The sequence below is a fragment of the Gorilla gorilla genome, chromosome 20, assembly GCF_029281585.2.
Source record: "Gorilla gorilla gorilla isolate KB3781 chromosome 20, NHGRI_mGorGor1-v2.1_pri, whole genome shotgun sequence".
Taxonomy (NCBI): Eukaryota; Metazoa; Chordata; class Mammalia; order Primates; family Hominidae; genus Gorilla; species Gorilla gorilla.
The window spans coordinates 65,288,186-65,312,891 of NC_073244.2; the positions used below are offsets into that span (position 1 = coordinate 65,288,186).

General features: G+C 42.9%; 2 protein-coding genes and 1 pseudogene across 2 annotated transcripts in view; all 3 read left to right on the forward strand.

Annotated features, from left to right (window-relative positions):
- The first annotated feature begins 2,212 nt into the window (after positions 1-2,212).
- Positions 2,213-3,555, forward strand: LOC129528846 (endogenous retrovirus group K member 25 Env polyprotein-like; annotated as a pseudogene).
- Positions 3,556-11,763: 8,208 nt separating this feature from the next.
- LOC109024216 (zinc finger protein 813) lies at positions 11,764-24,266 on the forward strand. Its single transcript, XM_063701888.1, is given in 6 exon segments — positions 11,764-11,844; positions 15,314-15,440; positions 20,277-22,125; positions 22,179-23,071; positions 23,137-23,460; positions 23,463-24,266. Coding segments are annotated over 6 exon segments (3,498 nt in total). The 5' UTR covers positions 11,764-11,829; the 3' UTR covers positions 23,753-24,266.
- The window catches only part of LOC101133546 (zinc finger protein 765), a 39,325-nt gene continuing 29,988 nt past the window's right edge, over positions 15,370-24,706 (forward strand). The window contains 1 exon segment of the mRNA XM_055370414.2: positions 15,370-15,440. The gene's annotated coding sequence lies outside the window, so the exon portion shown is untranslated.

A 24,706-nucleotide genomic window follows, 5' to 3' on the forward strand; every position in this document is an offset into this window, starting at 1 on the left:
TTCTCCTGTCTCAGCCTCCTGAGTAGCTGGGACTACAGGCACATGTCGCCACACCTGGCTAATTTATTTATTTTTTTTATTTTAGTAAAGATGGGGTTTCACCATGTTGGCCCAGATGGTGGGCCAACATGGTGAGAACCTTGAAGAGAACTTGAAAGAATCTATGTTAGATCTCCTAACCTCATTATCCTCCTACTTCGGGCTTGCAAATTGCTGGGATTATGGGTGTGAGCCATGAGCCCAGCCGCAACAAATATAATATTACTTCTGTCTTTCTGATTTGGATGAGTTTTATTTCTTTTGCTATTTAATTGCTCTGCCTAGGACAGCCAGTATTTATTGAATATCAGGGGTGAGAGCATTCTTGCATCATGTGATATCCTACAGGAAAACCATTCCATTTTCCTTCATTGGTTATTTCAGCTGTGGTCATTTCATGGATGATTTTTATATTTTTGAGGTAAAACTCTACCTATATTGTTTAGGATTTTTACGAAAAATGAATATTGAGTTCTGTGAAATGCTTTTTCTCTGTCTATTGAGATAATGTGTTTTTTATCTGTCATTCTGTGCAAGTGTGTATCCCATTGATTTGAGTATGTTGAATCATCCTTGCATCCTATGAATAGGTAGCACTTGGATATTTTCAATCCCTTTTTATATTCTCTGGAATACAGTTTGCTAGTATAAGGGTCTTCAAGAAGTTCATGGAAAAATACATATTATGAAAAATTTGTGCGTAAATTTCACACTTTTTGTACCAAAATAAACCAGTATAAACTCGTTATAACGTCTGAACAGGCTCTAGTTTGAGGCACTCAGAAGGATAAGATGTCAGTTTGAAAAGAACCTCTATCACAGCAATACAAATTCTGTTAAAATTAAAACAAGAAGAAACATCAAATTTGTTTTCCCTTGACATTTACGCTATCGCTAGACCTTGGTCCGCCTGGCAACGGGCATCTTCCCAGACTCTGGCATCACCGCTAGACCAAGGAGCCCTCTGGTGGCCCTGTCTGGGCATAACAGAAGGCTCGCACTCTTGTCTTCTGGTCACACCTCACTATGTCCCCTCAGCTCCTATCTCTGTATGGCCTGGTTTTTCCTAGATTATGATTATAGAGCGAGGATTATTATAATGTTGGAATAAAGAGTAATTGCTACAAACTAATGATTAATAATATTCATATATAATCATGTCTATGATCTAGATCTGGTATAACTATTTTTATATTTTATTATACTGGAACAGCTCGTGTCCTTGGTCTCTTGCCTCAGCGCCTGGGTGGCTTGCCGCCCACAGATGTCACATGGAAACAGGCAAAAAATATTGTACAACATTGTACCCAGTGTCAAGTCCTACACCTGCCCACTCAAGAGGCAGGAGTTAATCCCAGAGGTCTGTGTCCTAATGCCTTATGGCAAATGGATGTCACACATGTACCTTCATTTGGAAGATTATCATGTGTCCATATAACAGTTGATACTTATTCACATTTCATATGGGCAACCTGTCAAACAGGAGAAAGTACTTCCCATGTTAAAAAACAATTATTATCTTGTTTTGCTGTAATGGGAGTTCCAGAAAAAATTAAAACTGACAATGGACCAGGATACTATAGTAAAGCTTTCCAAAAATTCTTAAATCAGTAGAAAATTACACACACCACAGGAATTCCCTATAATTCCCAAGGACAGGCCATAGTTAAAAAAAACTAATAGAACACTCAAAACTCAATTAGTTAAAGAGAAGGGGGAGACAGTAAGAAGTGTACCACTCCTCAGATGCAACTTAGTCTAGCACTCTATACTTTAAATGTTTTAAACATTTATAGAAATCAGACTACTACCTCTGCAGAACAACATCTTACTGGTAAAAAGAACAGCCCCCATGAAGGAAAACTGATTTGATAAAAAGAAAACAAAAATAAGACATGAGAAATAGGGAAGGTGGTAACGTGGGGGAGAGGTTTTGCTTGGGTTTCACCAGGAGAAAATCAGCTTCCTGTTTAGATACCCACTAAACATTGGAAGTTCTACAATGAACCCACCAGAGATGCAAAGAAAAGCCCCTCCACGGAGATGGAAACACCACAATCGAACACCATCGATTCACAAGATGAACAAAATGGTGATGTCAGAAGAACAGATGAAGCTGCCATCCACCAACAAAGCGGAGCCGCCGACTTGGGCACAATTAAAGAAGCTGACATAGTTACCGAAAAAAAGCCTAGAGAACACAAAGGTGATACAAACTCCAGAGAACATGCTGCTTGCAGCTTTGATGATTGTATCAACGGTGGTAAGTCTCCCCAAGCCTACAGAAGCAGCTGCAGCTAATTATACTTACTGGGCCTATGTGTCTTTCCTGCCCTTAATTTGGGCAGTCACATGGATGGATAATCCTATTGAAGTATATGTTAATAATAGTGTATGGGTACCTGGCCCCACAGATGATCGTTGCCCTGCCAAACCTGAGGAAGAAGGAATGATGATAAATATTTCCACTGTGTATCGTTATCCTCCTATTTGCCTAGGGAGAGCACCAGGATGTTTAATGCCTGCAATCCAAAATTGGTTGGTAGAAGTACCTGCTGTCGGAACCACCAGTAGATTTACTTATCACATGGTAAGTAGAATGTCACTCAGGCCACAGGTAAATTATTTACAGGACTTTTCTTATCAATGATCATTAAAATTTAGGCCTAAACGAAAGCCTTGCCCCAAGGTAATTCCCAAAGGATCAAAAGGCACAGAAGTTTTAGTTTGGGAAGAATGTGTGGCCGATAGTGCGGTGATATTACAAAACAATGAATTCGGAACTATTATAGATTGGACATGTCGAGGTCAATTCTACCACAATTGCACAGGACAAACTCAATCGTGTCCCAGTGCACAAGTGAGTCCAGCTGTTAACAGTGACTTAACAGAAAGTTTAGACAAACAGCACAAAAATTAGTCTTTCTACCCTTTGGAATGGGGAGAAAAAGGAATCTCTACTCCAAGACTAAAAATAATAAGTCCTGTTTCTGGTCCTGAACATCCACAATTAGGGATGCTTACTATGGCCTCTGTGGCAGGAGTTTCATTGTACTCTTCTGCTCAGATAGTAAACTTTTTAAATTATTGGCAAAAGAATTCTACAAGACTGTGGAATTCACAATCTGGTATTGACCAAAAATTGGCAAATCAAATTAATGATCTTAGACACAATGTTGTTTGGATGGGAGATAGGCTCACGAGCTTGGAACATCATTTCTGGTTACACTGTGACTGGAATATGTCACATTTTTGTATTACACCCTATGCCTATACTGAGTCTGAGCATCATTGGGACATGGTTAGATGCCATCTACAAGGAAGAGAAGATAATCTTACTTTAGACATTTCAAAATTAAAAGAAAAATTTTTGAGGCATCAAAAACCCATTTAAATTTGGTGCCAGGAACTGAGGCAATCGCGAAAGCTGCTGATGGCCTCGCAAATCTTAACCCGGTCACTTGGGTTAAAACCATCGGAAGTTCCACTATTGTAAATTTCATATTAATCCTTGTGTTCCTGTTCTGTCTGTTGTTGGTCTGCAGGTGTACCCAGCAGCTCCGAAGAGACAGCGACCATTGAGAATGGGTGATGACGACGATGGTGGTTTTGTCAAAAAGAAGGGGGAAATGTAGGGAAAAGAAAGAGAGATCAGACTGTTACTGTGTCTATGTAGAAAAGGAAGACATAAGAAACTCCATTTTGATCTGTATTAAGAAAAATTGTTCTGCTTTGAGATGCTGTTAATCTGTAACTTTAACCCCAACCCTGTGCTCACAGAAACATGTGCTGTATTGAATCAAGGTTTAATGGATTTAGGGCTGTGCAGGGTGTGCCTTGTTAACAATATGTTTGCAGGCAGTATGCCCGGTAAAAGTCATCACCATTCTCCATTCTCTGTTAACCAGGGACACAATGCACTGCAGAAAGCCACAGGGACCTCTACCCTAGAAAGCCTGGGTATTGTCCAAGTTTCCCCCCACTGAGACAGCCTGAGATATGGCCTCGTGGGAAAGGAAAGACCTTACATCCCCCAACCTGACACCCATGAAGGGTCTGTGCTGAGGAGGAGTAGTGAAAGAGGGAGGCCTCTTTGCAGTCAAGATAAGAGGAAGGCTACTGTCTCCTGCTCATTTCTGGGAATGGAATGCCTCGGTGTAAAGCCGACCATTCATTCTATTCTGAGATAGGAGAAAACCGCCCTGTGGCTGGAGGTGAGATATGCTGGCAGCAATACTTCTCTGTGACTCTTTGCTACACTGAGATGTTTGTGTGAAGAGAAACATAAATCTAGCCTACGTGCACATCCAGGCACAGTACCTTTCCTTGAACTTATTCATGATACAGATTCCTTTGCTCACATTTCCCTGCTGACCTTCTCGCCACCATCACCCTGTTGCCCTGCCACACTCCCCTCACAAAGATAGTAAAAATAGTGATCAATAAATACTGAGGGAACTCAGAGACCAGCGCCGGTGCAGGTACTTGCACACTGAGCTCTGGTTGTCTGGGCCCACTGCTGTCTCTCTATACTTTGTCTCTGTGTCTTATTTCTTTTCTCAGTTTCTCATCTCCACCTGATGAGAAATACCCGCAGGTGTGGAGGGGCAGGCCCCCTTCAGGCTGAGGCAGGGGAGTCACTTGAACCCAGGAAGCAGAAGCTTGCAGTGAGTCGAGATCCCACCACTGCACTGCAGCCTGGACGACAGAGAAATACTCTGTCTCAAAACAAAAGAAAAGAAATAAGTAAATACATAAAAGAAAGTAACAGATCTCTTCCACAAATGTGGAATGGACAATTAACTGGATATCCACATGGAAAAGAACAATGTTGGATCCCTATCTCACACAATCAACCTCTTATTTTAAAACTTAAAAAAAAACAACGAAAAATAGAGAAAGAGAGAAACGAGGAAGGGAGCCCTGCGGGAGGGGGTGTTACTTTGTCGCCCAGGCTGGCCTGGACCCCCAGGTTCAGCGATCCTCCCGCCGCTGCTTCCTGAGTAGCTGGGACCTCAGGCTCCCGCGCCCGCGTCCGCATCCTTGCTGCATTTATCTGGCAGGTGGTGACCTCACTCCTCCCTGGCCTGAGCACCCCGTCCAGCATCCCAGGCGGTGGCTTTAGGGAAGTCTCTGCAGCTGAGCAAAGGGTGGACTCTCCCTCCGGAGTGAATGGAGAATAGAAAGGGAGAGGATTTCTATTCTATTCTCTGGGCCGTCAGCATGAAATTGTAAGTTCTGCCCAAGCAGGGCTTTGCATTTCACATTCTACTTTGCATCCGCGTTTCAGACAATTCCAGGGCTTTTGAATCATGGCTCGGCCTTCCTGGCCATCTCGCCTCCAAAACCCAAAAACAGGCGGTGGGAGGGAGGCTGAGAGACTCACAGACCCCGCCCCAGCCCCGCCCCGCCCTCTGCCGGTACTAAAGGGCAAGGTCTCTCCGCCTCTACCCCTACCTGGCCCAGGCCCCGCCCACCTCCTCGCAGGTCCCGCCCAGGCCTGGCTTCTGTCCTTCCCCGCTCAGGCGCGCGCAAACCCGGAAGCAGATCGCGTGGAGTGAAGGTTCCACAGCAGCGCGTGAGTTTCGCTCCATCTTGTATGAAGTCTGCTCTTCCCAGGTCCCCGGCGCTTCTGTCCCTGGGACGTGGGGTCCCTACAGACCTGGAAATTCTCGCCCGTCTTCCTTCGCCCAGAGCAAATTGAGACGTCCCCGTGAGAGCCCGGGGGTCACTTCCTTTTGGGTTTAAGGTCCCCCTGAGGCTGGTCCCGTTCCGGATCTTTCTGCTATAGGGCAATGTATACACTTTCTATCGCGTAGTTTTCCTGCTCTAAACCTTTTTCTGACTCCTCCCGCCCCGCGCTTTTTAAAGTCTTTACCCGAGAGGTGAATTCCCGCCCTGGGCGCCTCCCAGCCTCGCCCTCGTCGGCCCCTAGAGCGCAGCGTCGCAGCCCCGGTCCCAGGGAGCCGAGTTCTCTGCCTGTCCTGGGATCCTACAAACCCCACCCTTGTCTTAAGGCGCCGTCGCCCCCCACGTCCCTCCTCGTGCCGGGCCGTGCTGCTCCCCAGGTCTCCCAGCCGCAGTCACAGCTTGCCCTGAGCCTGCGTTAGGGGGGTGCCCGGGGCCTGTTCTGTGACACGGGGTGTTCTTGCCTCCTTAGCTCCAGCCCCTGGAAAATGGGCTCTTCCGGGATGCAGGCGTCTTACTCCAAACTCTCCTGTGATTGTGTGGGCCAAAGGGATCAGGAGACAGACAGCAGTAGAAAACCTGAGACAGAGAAAAGAAGAATGAGAAAGACCCATAACGGATGGCAAAGTAGAGGATGGGTGAGGGATTTGCCAAGAGACAGCAAAAGTGAAAGAAAAAAAAAAGCAGGAGGAGAAAAGCAACTGGAGAAATGTAGAGAAAAGCTAGATGTACAGAGAGAGGAAGGACAGCAAGGTAGGGAGAGGGACAGCAAAGAGGGAGGCTCATCAGAGTGAGGGAGAGGAGGAGGGATTTGGAGCCAGGGCAGACAGAGCAGAGTGGTGCTGGTGGCAAGGAGAACAGAGGGAGAAGCACAGCAGGGAGGACACCTGGGGATCTAGGCTGCCAGAGAGTGGGGACAAGGGGTATAACAGGGAAGAGAGAATTTAACGGGAAGAGCAAGGAGGCACAGAGATGGTGTTGCAGGAAACTGAGGACTAGAGAGACTGATATGGGGGAGACAGGAGGATGTTTATTTAAGGTACGCACCGGCTCGGTGGATTTACATCTAAAAAGCTGAGCACCGGCTCAGCGGATTTACATCTAAAAAGCTGAGCATTTCAACAAACACAGAGTGGGTTTTTTTGCTTTCAGAGGCAGAGTAGAAGCAGTTAATCATACAATAGGTCACGTAATCTATAGCATAGCGTAACTTGTGTCCTTCCATAGCTGGTGGCCTTGTAGCTGCATTGAAAGAAAAACAAGAACACCTAAATACACACATTTGTCCTTTTTTTTTTCTTCACCCTTGTTCTGGAGGTGGGGGTGTCAGGAGCCCATTCCTTTGGCTTCAACTTCTCAAACAGCGTCTCATAACTGTTCTTGAAGTGGGCTTGCTAGGCAGAGAAAAACTTCCTCTTTTCTTTTTAACCCTTGCTTTGCCTGTTACTATTCTTGGAGTGAGTGAATACATTTTTTTTTAATTTCTGCTTCAGTTTCTTCCCTTAGATGCTTTTTATAATCAAGATTTTAATAGAAAGCATCACTATTACTGGATTCTTCATGAAAGAGCAGGTTTTCTTCTTTAGGCACAGGCTGATATTTATACAGAGCTATTAGCTGAGTGGTAGTCTGCCTGGTTACAATTGCTTCTATAGTTGATTGAATGTTCTTAACAAGGAGAGGTAAGAGGCAAGGGAGTATTAAACCAATTCTTAGTATTTCTAGAACCACTCCTATTAAGGTTTTGAATCTACTGAAGGAGGAAAACCAGCGTCTAAAGAGGGACTCGGGAGTCTACTTTGTCTAAGTCTGGACTGGAACATGGGATAATTTTTTCATTCTTGCAGTTATTTCTATAACAGCCTTCCTATTGTCATTGATTTCTAGGCAGCAATTAGTTAGATTAAACTTTCTACATACTCCTCCTTCCTAGGCTAGGAGGTAGTCTAAAGCTAATCTATTTTGGTAGATGGCATTTCTCATTTTCATGGCTTACTGGGCCAGTTTCATTAGTGATGATTTCAAGTACTGCTTGCAAATTTATGATGTGGTTAAGCGTGTAAATCGGGGTGCGATACCTTTATGACTTATCTCGTGCCCAGGTAGCTGGCCTAGAGTACAGAATTAGTCTTTCAGGGGGCCAGTCTGTATCTTTCTAATCTTCTATTTTTATGTCTTTTCTTATGTCTATATTTCTTTTCTTTTTTCTTTAATTTTGTTGTAGACAGGATACCTTAAAATTCCTCCTTGTTGCAATGGGAGTAAGAAGAAAGATGGTCTGATTGTTTTAAGTACACAAGCCCTTGTCCATTTGGCTGGCAACTGTCAGTAGGCCTGTGGCACTCAGTTCTAATAGAGACCAGAGGGTGCTTGCCAGGTATTTGGAGGTTCAAGCTGATACTAGGTGTGGTTTAGAGAAGAGAAACGGGATAATGGGTTTGGATGAGGTGATCTGGAGTCATCTTTGCCTTGCCACAAAGTTTTCTTTAGTGTTTTATTATAATATTGCTGTCTTAAACAAGTTAATTCTTCTAGTGAGTATGTAAAAGCTTTTCCTTAGTGAGCAACCCAGTATCTCCTGATAATAGAAGTTTTTAAGAGCTAGGGGCTTGAAATTGTGGGCATCGGTTTGGGGGAAGAGTCAGTTAGAATTAAATTATCTTGTGGCATTAACGCTTTTGCTTCTTAAGGCCAGTGGTCTCCTATGTTAGTCCTTCTACAAACGTAACATGAGGAAATGCTTATGCTGCTAGCAATGTTTTCAGCTAGCCAAGCAAACAGGTTTTTAGCTAAAGGAGGAGGCTCTGGTAACTTCTGGTCTACCTGCTTATAGAATAATTTAAAGATTTGGAATTGTTGCTGGGCCAGAAGGGTCGGGGTTCCTTTTTTGATAACATATAGGTAGGTTGCTGGGTAGGTGTGTGTGGAGACATGTATGGGGTAACCTGCAGTCCACACGGGTAAGTCTGGCTTTAGAATGGTGAAATTTACAGGATGACAGATTTTTGTTTCACAATCTGGTTTTACCGGCATTTTGGTAAGCATGATTGTCCTTTGTTGTGTGCTGGGGTGCCACGATATGCAATACTGAGAATCTTTTTCTGGGGTCTCAGAGGGACAAGGTGGCATGCATACGTATCTTAGTCATTTCTATAGTATCTTTTTATAGGTAGGTTACCACAGACAGATGAGTCTAGGTCTGCTGATGACAGGCATCAAAATACAGAGAAATAGGCCCTCGGTAAAAGGGAAGGACCTTGGTTTGGTTTAAAAGGGAACTTTTTTTTGACCTCACGTGAATTTTAAACTATTCACCAGGTGAAAACTTGGAGTTATAAGATACATAAGGTTGGTTATTTTCTCGGTCACAAATTGAGTAGATTGTCTATGTACAAGTTCTTTTTTTTTTTTGAGCTGGAGTTTCACCCTTGTTGCCCAGGCTGGAGTGCAATGGCACGATCTTGGCCCACCGCAACCTCCACCTCCCAGGTTCAAGTGATCCTCCTGCCTCAGCCTCTCAGGCACCCACCACCATGCCCAGCTAATTTTTTGTATTTTTAGTAGAGACGGGTTTCACCATGTTGGCCAGGTTGGTCTCAAACTCCTGAACTCAGGTGATCCACCCGCCTCAACCTCCTAAAGTACTGTGATTATAAGCATGATCTATTGCTCCCGGCCACCCATGTGTTCTTGATGGAAACAATTTGCTTATGTCTTAGTTCTACAGCTGACCTTCTTTTCACTGTTTTTAAGGTCAATAGCTGTGGGTTCGCACTTCTGCATTTTATAAATGTTACTGTGATTTTCTTGTAAGGAAGAATTAAATGTCGGGAACCAAAGGCAACAGAACCTTGCAAAAGAAGTTTCTTTAGCCCAGATATGTGAAAGATACCTTTCTAATTTTCAAGGATAGGGGTGATAAAGACCAACACTTCCATAAGCTCTTCCAGGCCCCCATGTAATAATTCAGGTAGCTGGGTGCGGTGGCTCACGCCTGTAATCCTAGCACTTTGGGAGGCTGAGGCGGGCAGATCAGGAGGTCAGGAGATCGAGATTATCCTGGCTAACTTGGTGAAACCCCTTCTCTACTAAAAATACAAAAAATTAGCCAGATGTTGTGGTGGATGCCTGTAGTCCCAGCTACTCGAAAGGCTGAGGCAGGAGAATGGTGTGAACATGGGAAGCGGAGTTTGCACCGAGTTCCTGCCACTGCTCTCCAGCCTGGGAGACAGAGCAAGACTCCATGTCAAAAAAAAAAAAAAAGAACAGGCACACCTTCTCACTCATCTCAGACCTTCTCAGGGTAACTTGGTGAAAATTTCCCCACTCTGACCCCAGTGAGCCTTCCTGCAACTTGGAGATGAGGGGCTAGACCAGAAAACCTTAACCCAAGTGACCCTGGCCCCTTAAATGGTTGGCAAAATAGAGTACATGTCTGGGTGTGGCTTTTCTTCTGGGAGAGGGGAGTGCCCAGTTGTAATTAGAATTTTAAATGGGATGCAGTACCCCAAAAATGAAAAAAAATAATAAAATGCAGAAGAATGGAAGAAACAGAGTTGCAGACTCAGACACAGAGACTATCTTCGGGGCCTTTCTCTGTATGAGGACATCACAGCGAAATCTAAAGCAGTCATGTCAGTCCCTGGCAGGGAACCCTCCACCGGCTTCCTGTGTTCCCCAGGACAAAAGCCCAACTCCTCACTGTGGCTCCACAGCCCTGTGACCAGGGCCCCTGCCAGTGTCCAGCCTCCTCCTGGGAGCTTGCCCTCATCTCATGACTCCCTTTGCCCCAGTCACATTTGCTTTTCGCTTTTCCCAAACATCAGAACCTTTCCTGTCTCAAGTCGTTGTCCCTGCTCTTAACCTATGTCCCTAAATAATCATGGCCCTGTCCCTTTCCTCTGCGTTCAGGTCTAGGCTCAGAGCTGTCTCCCATGCCCTCCACCCCATCTGAAGTTCCCTCTGCCCATCAGTCTCTATCACATTACTCAGGTTTTATTATCTCTGCATCAATCATATCAGAAACGCTTTTTGTTTTTTTTTTTTTAGACAGAGTCTCACTCTGTCGCACAGGCTGTGAGTGCAGTCTCATGATCTTGGCTCACTGCAACCTACGTCTCCTGGGCTCAAGCGATTCTTGTGTCTCAGCCTCCCAATTAGCTGAGATTACAGGTGTGTGCCACCACACTCAGCTAATTATTGTATTTTTATTTTTAGTTTAGTTTTGAGTCTCATTCTGTCACCCAGGCTGGAGTGCAGTGACATGATCTCGGCTCACTGCAACCACCACCTCCAGGGTTCAAGCGATTGTCCTGCCTCAGTCTCCCGAGTAACTGGGATTACAGACACCTACCAAGCCCAGTTACTTTTTGTATTTTTAATAGAGACAGGGTTTCACCATGTTGACCATGCTGGTCTCAAACTTCTGACCTCAAGTAATCCGCGCGCCTCGGCCTTCCAGAGTGCTAGTATTACAGGCGTGAGCCACTGTGACTGGCTCAATTTTTGTATTTTTAGTAAAGGCAGGGTTTCACTATATTGGCCAGGCTGGTCTCGAACTCCTGAGCTCAAGTGATTCTCCCACCTCAACCTCCTAAGTAGCTGGGAGCACAGACACACAGACATGCACCACTATGCCTGGCTAAGTTTTTGTATTTTTGGTAGAGATGGGGTTTCACCATGTTGCCTAGGCTGGTCTCAAACTCCTGAGCTCAAGCGATCTACCCCTCTCAGCCTCCCACAGTGCTGGGATGACAGCTGTGAGCCACTGCACCCAGCCTCTGTATGAAGTTTGGTCAGGTCTGGGTCGGTGCCCTGAAGAGCTCATTCCAGCCCAGCTCCCCACTGCTGCAGCGTGTGTGTAGGCTTCCCCAGGAGGGGAGTGGGAGTTTTCCTGTAGTTTATTGTACCTGGTGTGGAGGGCAGTAGAGGGGACTGTATTTCATCAGGGTGAGGTCTCCTTTGTATGTGTCATTGTGTTACAGGGAGGGTGTGTGTTGATTCTGAGCAATAAACAACATATTTTTATCACTCAGGATTGACATCTAAAGACTCTTGGTACGTGAGGAAGAAACCCGGAAAAGGAAAGCAAAGGAGTCAGGGATGGCTCTTCCTCAGGTGAGATGATATTCTCAGTGGATTGTTCTGTCTCCTTCCTTTCAGAAATGCTGACCTTGGAGTTGGGAATCTTCTGAGTCTGAAGCATCCTGCCTGACAGGTTTGCTCACCCTCACCCATGCCTTCCCTCAGTCCCTCTCATCTCACTTAGATTTTATCTCTTGTGACTCAGTGACATGAAGTTGGGAAGAGGCTGCACTGGGCATCCTCCTGGGAAGGGCTCACACCCAGACATAGATGGAGACGGGGTGAGGGTCCCGTGGTGTCAGTGCTGTTGGGCAGCAGGGTTTGTTCAGGGGCCACATCTGGATGCACTGTCAGCTCTCTGTGGACCAGGATTAGAGCAGCTGCCACTGGAAGTCATGCATTAATGTGCACAAAGTACGTGGTAAATTCCAGAAAAGGAGACCAATATTGGGAAATCCTTTCTCCCTGATTTTATACTACATTTTTAGGTAATTGAATGAGTTGCTGTGTTTCTGACTCCAAAATCTTAGTAATTAGAATGGAAAGTTCATACACAGACATGAATGATACAAGATGTTTGATTCCATCATTATTTTAAGAATATGAAATCAACCTAAATAATAGCAGGAGATTCATTAATCCATTTGCAGCATATTAAGCTCATGGAGACCGTGGGGTTACTGTGGAGAGGCTTGTGAAACAGGTGTTTTCGGTAAAAATAGTTATAACTTTTCTCACTTATGAGAGCAGTACTTCATTTTTATCCTAGAGGATGGAGCCATATTCTCATTCCACCTGTTACAATTATTATTATTATGATATTCTGATAATATTATTATATTTTAAATATCAGAAGTCTTTCTCTGTCACCCAGGCTGAAGTGCAGTGGCATGATCTTGGCTCATGGCAACCTCCACCTCCCAGGTTCAAGCGATTCTCCTGCTTCAGCCTCCCCAGTAGCTGAGATTATAGGCATGCACCACCATGCCAAGCTAATTTTGTTGTATTTTTATTAGTGATGGGTTATCACCATGTTGGCCAGTCTGGTCTCAAACTCTTAACCTCAGGTGATCTGCCTGCCTCAGCCTCCAGGAGTGCTGAGATTACAGGCATGAGTCACCATGCCCAGCCCCATCAATTATTATTAAATATATATTTTTATATTTAAACATCACATGATGAATATATTTGTTTTGTGGTAAAACTCCAAGCAAAGCTGCAGCTTATACCCTTTGCCATAAAGCATCTTCTTTTCTCTGTCATGTCCTCCACCCTCCTTCCAGCCTCACTGGGGAGCCGCTACTGTCAGTTCTGTGTCAGGTGTCAGGTGTGGTACTCATGTATTTCTGTATCGTTATGAGACTTCGGAAAAATTCTGCAGTAAATTACAAAATTTTTTTTTTACAAAAATTAACCAGGCATGGTGGTGCATGCCTGTAATCCCAGCTACTCAGGAGGCTGAGGCAAGAGAATCACTTGAACCTGGGAGGCGGAGGTTGCAGTGAGATGAGATTGTGCCACTGCACTCCAGCCTGGGCACAGAGAAAGACTTCGTCTCAAAAAAAAAAAATTGTTTTTATATTTATGTTTTTACTTTAGGTTTGGGGCTGCATGTGCAGGTTTGTTACATAGGTAAACTAGGGTCATCAGGGTTTGTTGTACAAATTATTTCATCACTCTGGTATTAAGCCCAACTGCAACCTCTGCATCCCGAGCTCAAGCGATTCTCCTGCCTCAGCCTCCTGGGTAGCTGAAATTACTGGGGCCTGCTACCACACCTGGCTAATTTTTGTATTTTTAGTAGAGATAGGGTTTCACCATGTTAGCCAGGCTGATCTTGAACTTCTGACCTAAGATGATCCACACACCTCGGCCTCCCAAACAGCTGGGATTACAGGTGTGAGCCTCCTTGCCCAGCCCCCAATAGTTATTTTTTCTGCTCCTCTCCTTCCTCCCACCCTCCACTCTCAAGCAGACCTCAGTGTGTGTTGTTTTCTTCTTTGTGTTCCAGGAAATATTTTACTTTGATATTTGATCCTGCTAGTTGTGAATTTACATGTTGTCACGTTAGTAAACATGGCTAGCTTGCTCTTCGACATCTGCATTGGAAATTAGCTGAATGACAACATGTGGGTCCTTTGTGATTTTTCCCTGTATAAAGAGTGCCATAGTGGCTGCCTCTGCACATGCCTGCATTACTACAGGTATCTGAAGCTTCCTCCAGGTCAGGCAGTTGAAAGGGTGATTGCTTCTTCTAGGATGGCGCATTTCCTGTTTTCTTAGATCTGACAAGATTCCCCTCTGCCTCCAACTGCCATGGTATCCTTTTCCAGCAAGATGAGATTCCTCTTCAGTTAAACAAAACTTGCTATTTTATATTTTTACAACCTGTATATATATATACATACACACACATATACATATACATACATATAGACACACACAAATGTATATTATTTTGAACAACTTTTACATTTTGAAAATCTGGGAAAAATGACAACCCTTTGTATTAACATCTAGTTTTTTGTGAGTCTGTATAGGTTTCATTATTTTGTTGACAAATATATCTATATAATGGATTTTCATACTTTGAGTAATCTAGTTTTCATGTATTTTCTTTTATTTTGAGACTGGGTCTCACTGTGTTGCTGAGGCTGGAGCACAGTGGTGTGATCTTAGCTCACTGTAATCTCCACCCTCAGGCTCAAACCATCCTCCTACCTCAGGCTCCCAAGTAGCTGGAACCACAGGTGCCTGCCACCATGCCCAGCTAATTTTTTTTTTTTTTGAGGTGGAGTCTCTGTTGCCCTGGCTGGATTGGTGCAATTTTGGATCATTGCAACCTCTGCCTACTGGGATCAAGCAGTTCTGCATCACCCTCCCGGGTAGCTGGGATAACAGGCATGCGCCACCGTGCCTGGGTGGATTTTAGTTTCTGATCTTTCATTGTGGACGTTGTAATCTCTGAAGACATCACTCATACTCTGTCTCATCTAGATACTGAATGTCACTTAGTGTATCAACAAAAGTTTCTGGGCCAGGCAGGGCCCAGAATTGGGCCTGCATTTCCAGCACTTTGAGAGACTGTATCAGGCAGATCATGAGGTCAGGAGTCTGAGACAAACCTGGCCAGTATGGTGAAACTCCGTTTCTACTAAAAATACAAAAATTAAATTGGTGTGGTGGCATGCGCCTGTAATTTCAACTACTCAGGAGGCTAAGGCAGGAGAATTGCTTGATCCTGGGAGGTGGAGGTTGCAGTGAGCGGAGACTATGCCATTGCACTCCAGCCTGAGTGACAGAGTGAGACTCTGTCTCAAAAAAATAAAAGTATAACAAAACACAACTGGGAAGACAAAATGCAGTGAAAAACCCCTTACTCGGATTTGTCAGAACATTCACTGCAATTAAATCCATGCTTTCCCCTCTCTCCTCTTCTCATTTTCTGTAAAGATAAGAACTCCTCCCATAACCATTTGGTTAAAATGTGTTTTCATTTCAGGGTCTATTGACATTCAGGGATGTGGCCATAGAATTCTCTCAGGAGGAGTGGAAATGCCTGGACCCTGCTCAGAGGACTCTATACAGGGACGTGATGTTGGAGAATTATAGGAACCTGGTCTCCCTGGGTGAGGATAACTTCCCTCCAGAAGTGGGGATGTGTCCTTTCATATCTTTGTATGTTCTCTTTTTTTAGATAGAGTGTCTCTCTCTCTGTCCCCAAGGGTGGAGTGCAATGGTGTGATCATGGCTCACTGCAATCTTGAATTCCTGGGCTCAAGTGATTGTCCCACCTCAGCCTCCCCCTGTAGTGGTACAGGTGCATGCGACCATGTTGGGATACTTTTTTAGTTTCTTTTTTTAGAGACAGGTTCTTGCTGTGTGGTTGAAGTTGGTCTTGATCTCCTGGGCTCAAGACATCCTCCTCGGCCTCCCAAGAAGCTGGGATTACAGGCGCCAACCCCCGTACCTAACTATTGGCTTTTGTTTTTAAACTTTTTGCATATGTGTGTCTTTTGTCCTTAGGGCTAATATGAGTCTTCTGTGGACAACAAGTAGTTGGTTCCTGTTGATTGAATCAGTCTTTGCCTTCTGAGTGCAGAGTTAAATATTTGCATTTGAAATATTACTGATGCAGAAGACCTTACCATTGCTTTTTTGTTAGATATTATCTGTATTTCTTGATTTTTTTTTTTTTGTTATTTTGTTCTTATTTTGTTTTTTCAGGTTTTTTTTTGTTCTTCATTCTCCATTTCCTACTTATTGTGTTTAATTGCTTTTTTGTGTAGACACGCTTTGACTCCTTTCTTCTTTACTTTTGTTTGTTTGTTTGTTTATGATGGAGTCTCACTCTGTGGCCAAGGCTACAGTGCAGTGGGGTGATCTTGGCTCACCGCAGACGGCTCCGCATCTTGGGCTCAAACAATTCTTGTGCCCCAGTGGCTTATGCCTGTAATCCCAGCACTTTGGAAGGCCAGGGGTGGGCAAATCACCTGAGGTCAGGAGTTCAAAACCAGCCTGTCTAACGTGGTGAAACTCCGTCTCTCCTAAAAATACAAAAATTAGCCAGACACGGTCGTGGGTGCCTGTAATCCCTGCTACTCAAGAGGCTAACGCAGGAGAGTCACTTGAACCCTGGAGGCGGAGGTTGTGGTGAGCTGAGATTGTGCCATGCACTCCAGCCTGGGCAACACAGTGAGACTCTGTCTCAAAGAAAAAAAGATTCCACAACCTGCAAAAGCTTCTCTTTCTCCACCAGAACTTTATTTATGTTGGAATTATTTCTGTATATGCTGCATTTTCATTAACATATATGTACAGCGTTTTTTCATGCTTTTTTCTTCTAAATAATAGGAAAAAAAGTTGAATTATGAAGGGACACGTATACCAGTTTCTGTATCTGTCCTTTTATTTGCCTATTTATTTATTAATGAGACAAAGTTTTGTTCTTGTCACCCATGCTAGAGTGCAATGGCACAATCTCGGGTCACTGCAACCTCCAACTCCTGGGTTCAAGCGATTTTCCTGCCTCAGTTTCCCGAGTAGCTGGGATTATAGGCATATGCTACCATGCCTGGCTAATTTTGTATTTTAATAGACACGGGATTTCTCCTTTTTGGTCAGGCTGTTCTTGAACTCCCACCCTCAGGTGATCTGCCAACCTCGGCCTCCTAATCTGCTGGAATTACAGGTTTGAACCACTGTGCCTGGCCTATCTGTCTTTTTATTTACCTTTACTGGAGAATTTTATATATATCTGTGGGTTGGAGTTACTCTTTAGGCTTCTTTCATTTCTTTCTTTTTTTTTTTTTTGAGATGGAGTCTCGGTCTGTCACTCAGGCTGGAGTGCAGTGGCACAATCTTGGCTAACTGCAACCTCTGCCTCCCAGGTTCAAGCGATTCTCCTGCCTCAGTTTCCCAAGTAGCTGGGACTACAGGCATGTGCCACCACACCCGGCTAATTTTTTGTATTTTTGTTTTTTGTAGAGACGGGGTTTCACTGTGTTAGCGAGGATGGTCTCGATCTCCTGACCTTGTGATCCTCCTCCCTCAGCCTCCCAAAGTGCTGGGATTACAGGTGTGAACCACCTCACTCAGCCGGCCTCAAAGTTTTTAAAACATGTTATTGCTATTAGATGGCTTCAAGTATTGCAAGATTTATAGTACAGGCCCTAAACTTCCTTTGTTTAATTAGATTTGTCAGCCTTCAGTGATGTTGATCATGAGATGCTCCCTTTCATGTCTCAGTCATTTCACTGTCATGTCAGAAATAGCTTAGACTGGCCAGCTGAGGTGGGTCATGCCTTAATCCCAGCAGTTTGGGATGCCGAGGTGGGCAGATCTCTTGAAGTCAGGAGTTTGAGACCAGTCTGGCCAACATGGTGAAACCTCGAATCTACTAAATACAAGAAATTGGCCAGGTGTAGTGGCTCAAGCCTGTAATCCCAGCACTTTGGGAGGCCGAGAGGGGCGGATCACCTGAGTTCAGGAATTTGAGACCAGCCTGGCCAACATGGTGAAACTCTGTCTCTACTAAAAATACAAGAATTAGCTGGGCGTGGTGGCACATGGCTGTTATCCCAAGTACTCGAGAGGCTGAGGAAGGAGAATGACTTGAACCCAGGAGGTGGAGGTTGTAGTGAGCCAAGGTTGCACCACTGCACTCCAGTCTGGGCACCAAAGTGAGACTACAGGCTGAGGCGGGAGAATCTCTTGAGGCAGGAGAATCATGCCACTACACTCCAATGTGGGTGACAGAGTGTGACTCGGTCTCAAACACAAACAAAAAAAGAAATAGCTTAAACTGGGAGGCTTCAGACACAGAAATTTATTTCTCATGAGTTTGGAAAGTGGGAAATCCAAGAGCAAGGTGCCAGCCAAATTGGTTCCTGCTGAGAGCATTCTTCATGGTTTAGCCAGCCATCTTCCTGCCGTGTCCTGACATGGGGGAAAGAGGAACAGGAAAGTAGCTCTTTAATATCTCTTTTTATGAAAGCACAAGCCCTATTCACGAGTAGTCAACACCCGTGACCAAATTGTCTCAAAGGCCCCATCTGCAGTAACATCCTATTGGAGAAAAAGAACTCTGAACATGGCATTTGGCCAATAAGAACATTCAGACCAGGGAGCCTGCATCATATTTTTTATGTTTTTATTGTTTCATTTGTTTTATACAATGTTTTCTCTGATCTCAGTTTATAAGTTTTCCCAGTACACATTCTATGTTTTATATTTTATGCATAGTGAACTAGATACATAGGGCAATGTATATATATATATAGAATTGCTGTATTGCCTGGCTGTTTCATAAATGTAGTTGTGACATCATAATTGCACCCTCCGGCACTATTAGTGAATTCTTTTTTTTTTCTTTGAGACGAAGTCTCACCCTGTCACTCAGGCTAGAGTGCAGTGGTGGGACCTTGGCTCACTACAACCTCTACCTCCTGGGTTCAAACGATTCTCTTACCTCAGCCTTCTGAGTAGCTGAGATTACAGGCACCCGCCACCACACCCAGCTAATTTTTTTGTATTTTTAGTAGAGTTACGGTTTCACCACGTTGGCCAGGCTATTCTTGAACTCCTGACCTCATGGTCTTCCCACCTCGGCCTCCCAAAGTGCCGGAATTGCAGGCATGAGCCACTGCACCCGGCTGTTAGTGAATTCTTATTCATTATAATGCTGCATATTTTTTTGACCTCATACATCAGAAGGTAGTGATCTTAACATGTATTTCAGTTCTTATATTGTGTGCTGGTGGTAAGTAGAAGTTGTGCTTTTTTCTTAACAGGGAATTGTTTAGAATTCTGCAGTTTGTATAAATGTACTTATGATTTGCTTGCTGGTTTTATGGGTTACAGTATTTTACCAGTTCATTTCTATGATTTTACATAAAGCTTTTTGGTATGTGGTATGCAATATAACTGACACAGTTTACTAGTTAATGTCACAAAGTGCCACCGGGTGCTGTGGCTCACGCCTGCAATCCCAGGACTTTGGGAGGCTGAGGCGGGTGGATCACTTGAGGTCAAAAGTTCAAGGCCAGCCTGGCCAATATGATGAAACCCTATCTCTACTAAAAATACAAAAATTAGCCAAGCATGCTGGCATGTGCCTGTAATCCCATGTACTCAGGAGGCTGAGGCAGGAGAATGGCTTGAACCCAAAAGGTGGAGGTTGCAGTGAGCCGAGATCAGGCCATTGCCCTCCAGCCTGTTGTGACACAGTGAAACATTGTCTCAAAAATACAAAAATAAAAAAAAATTTTTTAAATGTTACAATATGCCTTTTCTGCATGGATATAGGTAATTTTATGACAGTTATTCAGAAAAAAAAATTTTTTTTTTTTTTTGAGATGGAGTCTCACTTTCTCATCCAGGCTGAAGTACAGTGGTGCGATCTCGACTCATGCAACCTCTGCCTCTTGGGTTCAAGCAATTCTTGTACCTCACCCTTGCGAGTAGCTGGGAGTACAGACGTGCGCCACCATGCCTTGCTAAATTTTGTAATCTTTTCTTATCTTGTCAGTGCTATGATTATTTAACAATACAGAATTTCCATTGATTTTGGTTATCCTTACATGAGCTTGCTGTGGATTATTTACCAGTATAGTATATTGTGTGGTCCTTTAGTATTTATTTGTATACAGTAAATATGCTGTAAATATGAAGAATATATACTTTTCATTGATGTGACAGTGATATGTCTTTTGCAAACTGTTAGACACTTTAGGGTCACAGTGGAAAAATACTCCTTACTTTAGGCTTACACATGTTTGTGCCTTTCAGTGTTTTGTCATGATATTGGAAATAAGCTTCCATAATAATAATTTGAAGCACATGTAATCGCCCTTTATTTATTAAAGAATCTTACGATTTTGTGTTCCTAAACTTTGAAGATCATGTTTGGGAAGTTTAAAATCAGTATTGTCTTTTGTGTACCTATTAGTGTTTATATTTTGTAGGTATCTCTTCCAAATGCACAATGAAGGAGTTCTCATCAACAGCACAAGGCAATACAGAAGTGATCCACACAGGGACATTGCAAAGACATGAAAGTCATCACACTGGAGATTTTTCCTTCCAGGAAATTGAGAAAGAAATTCATAACTTTGAGTTTCAGTGGCAAGAAGATGAAAGAAATGGCCATGAAGCACCCATGACAAAAATCAAAAAATTGATGGGTAGTACAGAGCAATATGATCAAAGGCATGCTGGAAACAATCCTATTAAAGATCAGCTTGGATCAAGCTTTCATTCACATCTGTCTGAACTCCACATATTTCAGCCCAAAGGGAAAATTAATAATCAAGTTGTGAAGTCTATCAACAATGCTTCCTCGGTTTCAACAGGCCAAAGAATTTCTTGTAGGCCCAAAACCCATATATCTAATAACTATGGGAATAATTTCCTGAATTCTTCATTACTCACACAAAGACAGGAAGTATGCATGAGAGAAAAATCTTTCCAATGTATTGAGAGTGGCAACGCCTTTAATTATAGCTCACTCTTAAGGAAACATCAGATTATTCATCTAGGAGAGAAACGATATAAATGTGATGTATGTGACAAGGTCTTTATTCGGAAGCGATACCTTGCACGCCATCATAGATGTCACACTGGTGAGAAACCTTACAAGTGTAATGAGTGTGGCAAGTCCTTCAGTCAGATGTCATCCCTTACATATCATCATCGACTTCATACTGGAGAGAAACCTTACAAATGTGAAGAATGTGACAAAGCTTTCAGACACAATTCAGCCCTTCAAAGACATAGGAGAATTCATACTGGAGAGAAACCACACAAGTGTAATGAGTGTGGCAAGACCTTTAGTCAGAAGTCATACCTTGCATGCCATCGTAGCATTCATACTGGAAAGAAACCTTACGAATGTGAAGAATGTGACAAAGCTTTCAGTTTCAAATCAAACCTTGAAAGTCATAGGATAACTCATACTGGAGAGAAACCATACAAGTGTAATGATTGTGGCAAGACCTTCAGTCATATGTCAACCCTTACATGCCATCGTAGACTTCATACTGGAGAGAAACCTTACAAGTGTGAAGAATGTGATGAAGCTTTCCGTTTCAAATCAAGTCTTGAAAGACATAGGAGAATTCATAATGGAGAGAAACTGTACAAATGTAATGAGTGTGGCAAGACCTTCAGTCAGGAGTTATCCCTTACATGCCATCATAGACTTCATACTGAAGAGAAAACTTACAAATGTAACGATTGTGGCAAGACCTTCAATCAGGAGTTAACCCTCACATGCCATTGTAGACTTCATAGTGGAGAGAAACCTTGCAAGTGTGAAGAATGTGACAAGGCTTGCAGTTTCAAATAAAATCTTGAAATATGTCAGAAAATTCATACTGGAGAGAAATGTTACAAGTGTAATGATTGTGGCAAGATCTTCAGTCATATGTCATCCATTGTATACCATCATAAATTTCATAGTGGAGAGAAACCTTACAAATGTGAAGAATGTGATGAAGCTTTCAGTTTCAAACCAAACCTTGAAAGACATAGGAGAATTCACACTGGTGAGAAACCTTACAGGTGTAATAGGTGTGGCAAGACCTTCAGTCATACGTCATCCCTTACATGCCATCATAGACTTCATACTGGAGAGAAACCTTACAAATGTGAAGAATGTGATGAAACTTTCAGATACAAATCAAACCTTGAAAGACATAGGAGAATTCATAGTGGAGAGAAACCGTACAAGTGTAATGAGTGTGGCAAGACCTTCAGTCAGAAGTCATGCCTTACACGCCATCATAGACTTCATACTGGAAATAAATCTTAGAAGTGTAATGAGTGTGGCAAGACCTTCAGTAAGGAGTTAACACATGCCATCATAGACGTCATACTGGAGAGAAACCTTAGAAGTGCAATGAGTGTGGCAAAACCTTTCATAGGCAGTCAGCGCTTATTTACCATCAAGCAATCCATGGCAGAGGGAAACTTTACAAATGTAATGATTGTCACCACGTCTTCAGTAATACTACAACTATTGCAAATCATTGGAGAATCCATAATAAAGAGAGATCTTACAAGTGTGATAAATGTGGCAAATTTTTCAGACATCGTTCATACCTTGCAGTTCATGGGCGAACTCATGCTGGAGAGAAACCTTACAAATGTGAAGAATGTGATAAAGCTTTCAGATTCAAATCAAACCTTGAAAATCATAGGAGAATTCATACTAGAGAGAAACCTTACAAGTGTAATGAGTGTGGCAGGATGTTTAGTCAAAATTTAGCCCTTGTAATTCATAAGGCAATTCATACTGGAGAGGAACCTTACAAGTGTAATGAATGTGGCAAGGTTTTTAATCGCAAAGCAAAGCTTGCACATCATCATAGACTTCATACTGGAGAGAACGCTTACAAGTGTAATAAATGTGGCAAGGTTTTTAATCAACAAGCACACCTTGCACGCCATCATAGAACTCATACTGGAGAGAAACATTACAAGTGTAATGAGTGTGGCAAGACCTACTCTCACAATTCAGTCCTTGTAATTCATAAGACAATTCACACTGGGGAGAAACCTTACAAGTGTAATGAGTGTGGCAAAACCTTCCGTCACAATTCAGTCCTTGTAATTCATAAAACAATTCATACTGGAGAGAAACCTTACAAGTGTAATGAATGTGGCGAGGTTTTCAATCAACAAGCACACCTTGCACGTCATCATAGAAGTCATACTGGAGAGAAACCTTAGAAATGTGAAGAATGTGACAAAGTTTACAGTCGCAAATCAAGCCTCGAAAGACAGGAGAATTCATACTGGAGAGAAACCATAAAAATGTAAGAGTTTTTGACGGGGCTTTCGGACGTGATTCACACCTGGCACAACATCCTGGAGTTCACACTGGAGAGAAACCTTACCAGTGTAATGAGTGTGTCAAAGCCTTTAGTGGGCAGTCAACACTTATTCACCATCAGGCAATCCATAGTGTAGGGAAACTTTACTAACGTAATGATTCTCACAACGTCTTCAGTAATGCTACAACCATTGTAAATCAGTGGAGAAGCCATAATGAAGAGAGATCTTACAAATGTAATAATTGTGGCAAATTTTTCAGACATCGTTCATACATTGCAGTTCATTGGCGAACTCATGCTGGAGAGAAACCTTACAATGTCATGATTGTGGCAAGGTCTTCAGTCAAGCTTCATCCTATGCAAAACATAGGAGAATTCATACAGGAGAGAAACCTCACAAGTGGGATGATCGTGGCAAAGCCTTTACTTCACATTCTCACCTCATTAGACATCAGAGAATCCATACTGGACAGAAATCTTACAAATGTCATCAGTGTGGCAAGGTCTTTAGTCCGACTTCACTCCTTGCAGAATATCAGAAAATTCATTTTTCAGGTAATTGTTCCCAATGCAATGAATATAGCAAACCTTCAAGCACTGATTGACATTAGAGTCAGTTCAGCATTGACTTGAGTGAGTTGACTTAACGTTGACTTCAAGCATTACTTGACATTAAAGTGTTTATGTTAAGAGGACTGGGCTGTGTGGCATGGCTCACGCCTGTAATCCCAGCACTTTGGTAGGCCAAGGTGGGTAAATCACTTGAGGTCAGGAGTTTGAGATCAGCCTGGACAACAGACCTGATCCACTTTTCCCAGCCTGTTTTTTGTTTCTTTGACAAAAACTGATAGGGATTTTTATGGGTATCGTATTGAATCTAAATTACATTGGGTTATATAATCATTTAACATATTAATTTTTCCAAACCATCAATATGGGTTGTGTCTCTATATATGTTTTTAATCATTTTGATCAATTTTTGTTGATTTCAAGGTACAAACGTCTCACCTTTTTACGTTTATTCCTAAGTATTTCTTATTTTAAGTTCTCCAGCAAATGGAAGTGTGTTAAAATTTTCTTTTAAAATTGTTTATTATTAAAGTATGGAAATTCAACTAATTTTTGGTGCTGATACTGTATTGTGCAAATCCACTGAATATGTTTGTTAGTTCCAGTACTATTTTGGTTGAGTCTGTGATTTTCTACACAGAAGGTCATGTCGTCTACAAACAAATGTAATTTTACTTCTTTCTTTCTGATTTGGATGAGTTTGATTTCTTTTGCTATTTATTTATTTATTTTTTATTTTTTTATTTTTTTATTGATCATTCTTGGGTGTTTCTCGCAGAGGGGGATTTGGCAGGGTCATAGGACAGTAGTGGAGGGAAGGTCAGCAGACAAACAAGTGAGCAAAGGTCTCTGGTTTTCCTAGGCAGAGTGTTTGTGTCCCTGGGTACTTGAGATTAGGGAGTGGTGATGACTCTTAACGAGCATGCTGCCTTCAAGCATCTGTTTAACAAAGCACATCTTGCACCGCCCTTAATCCATTTAACCCTGAG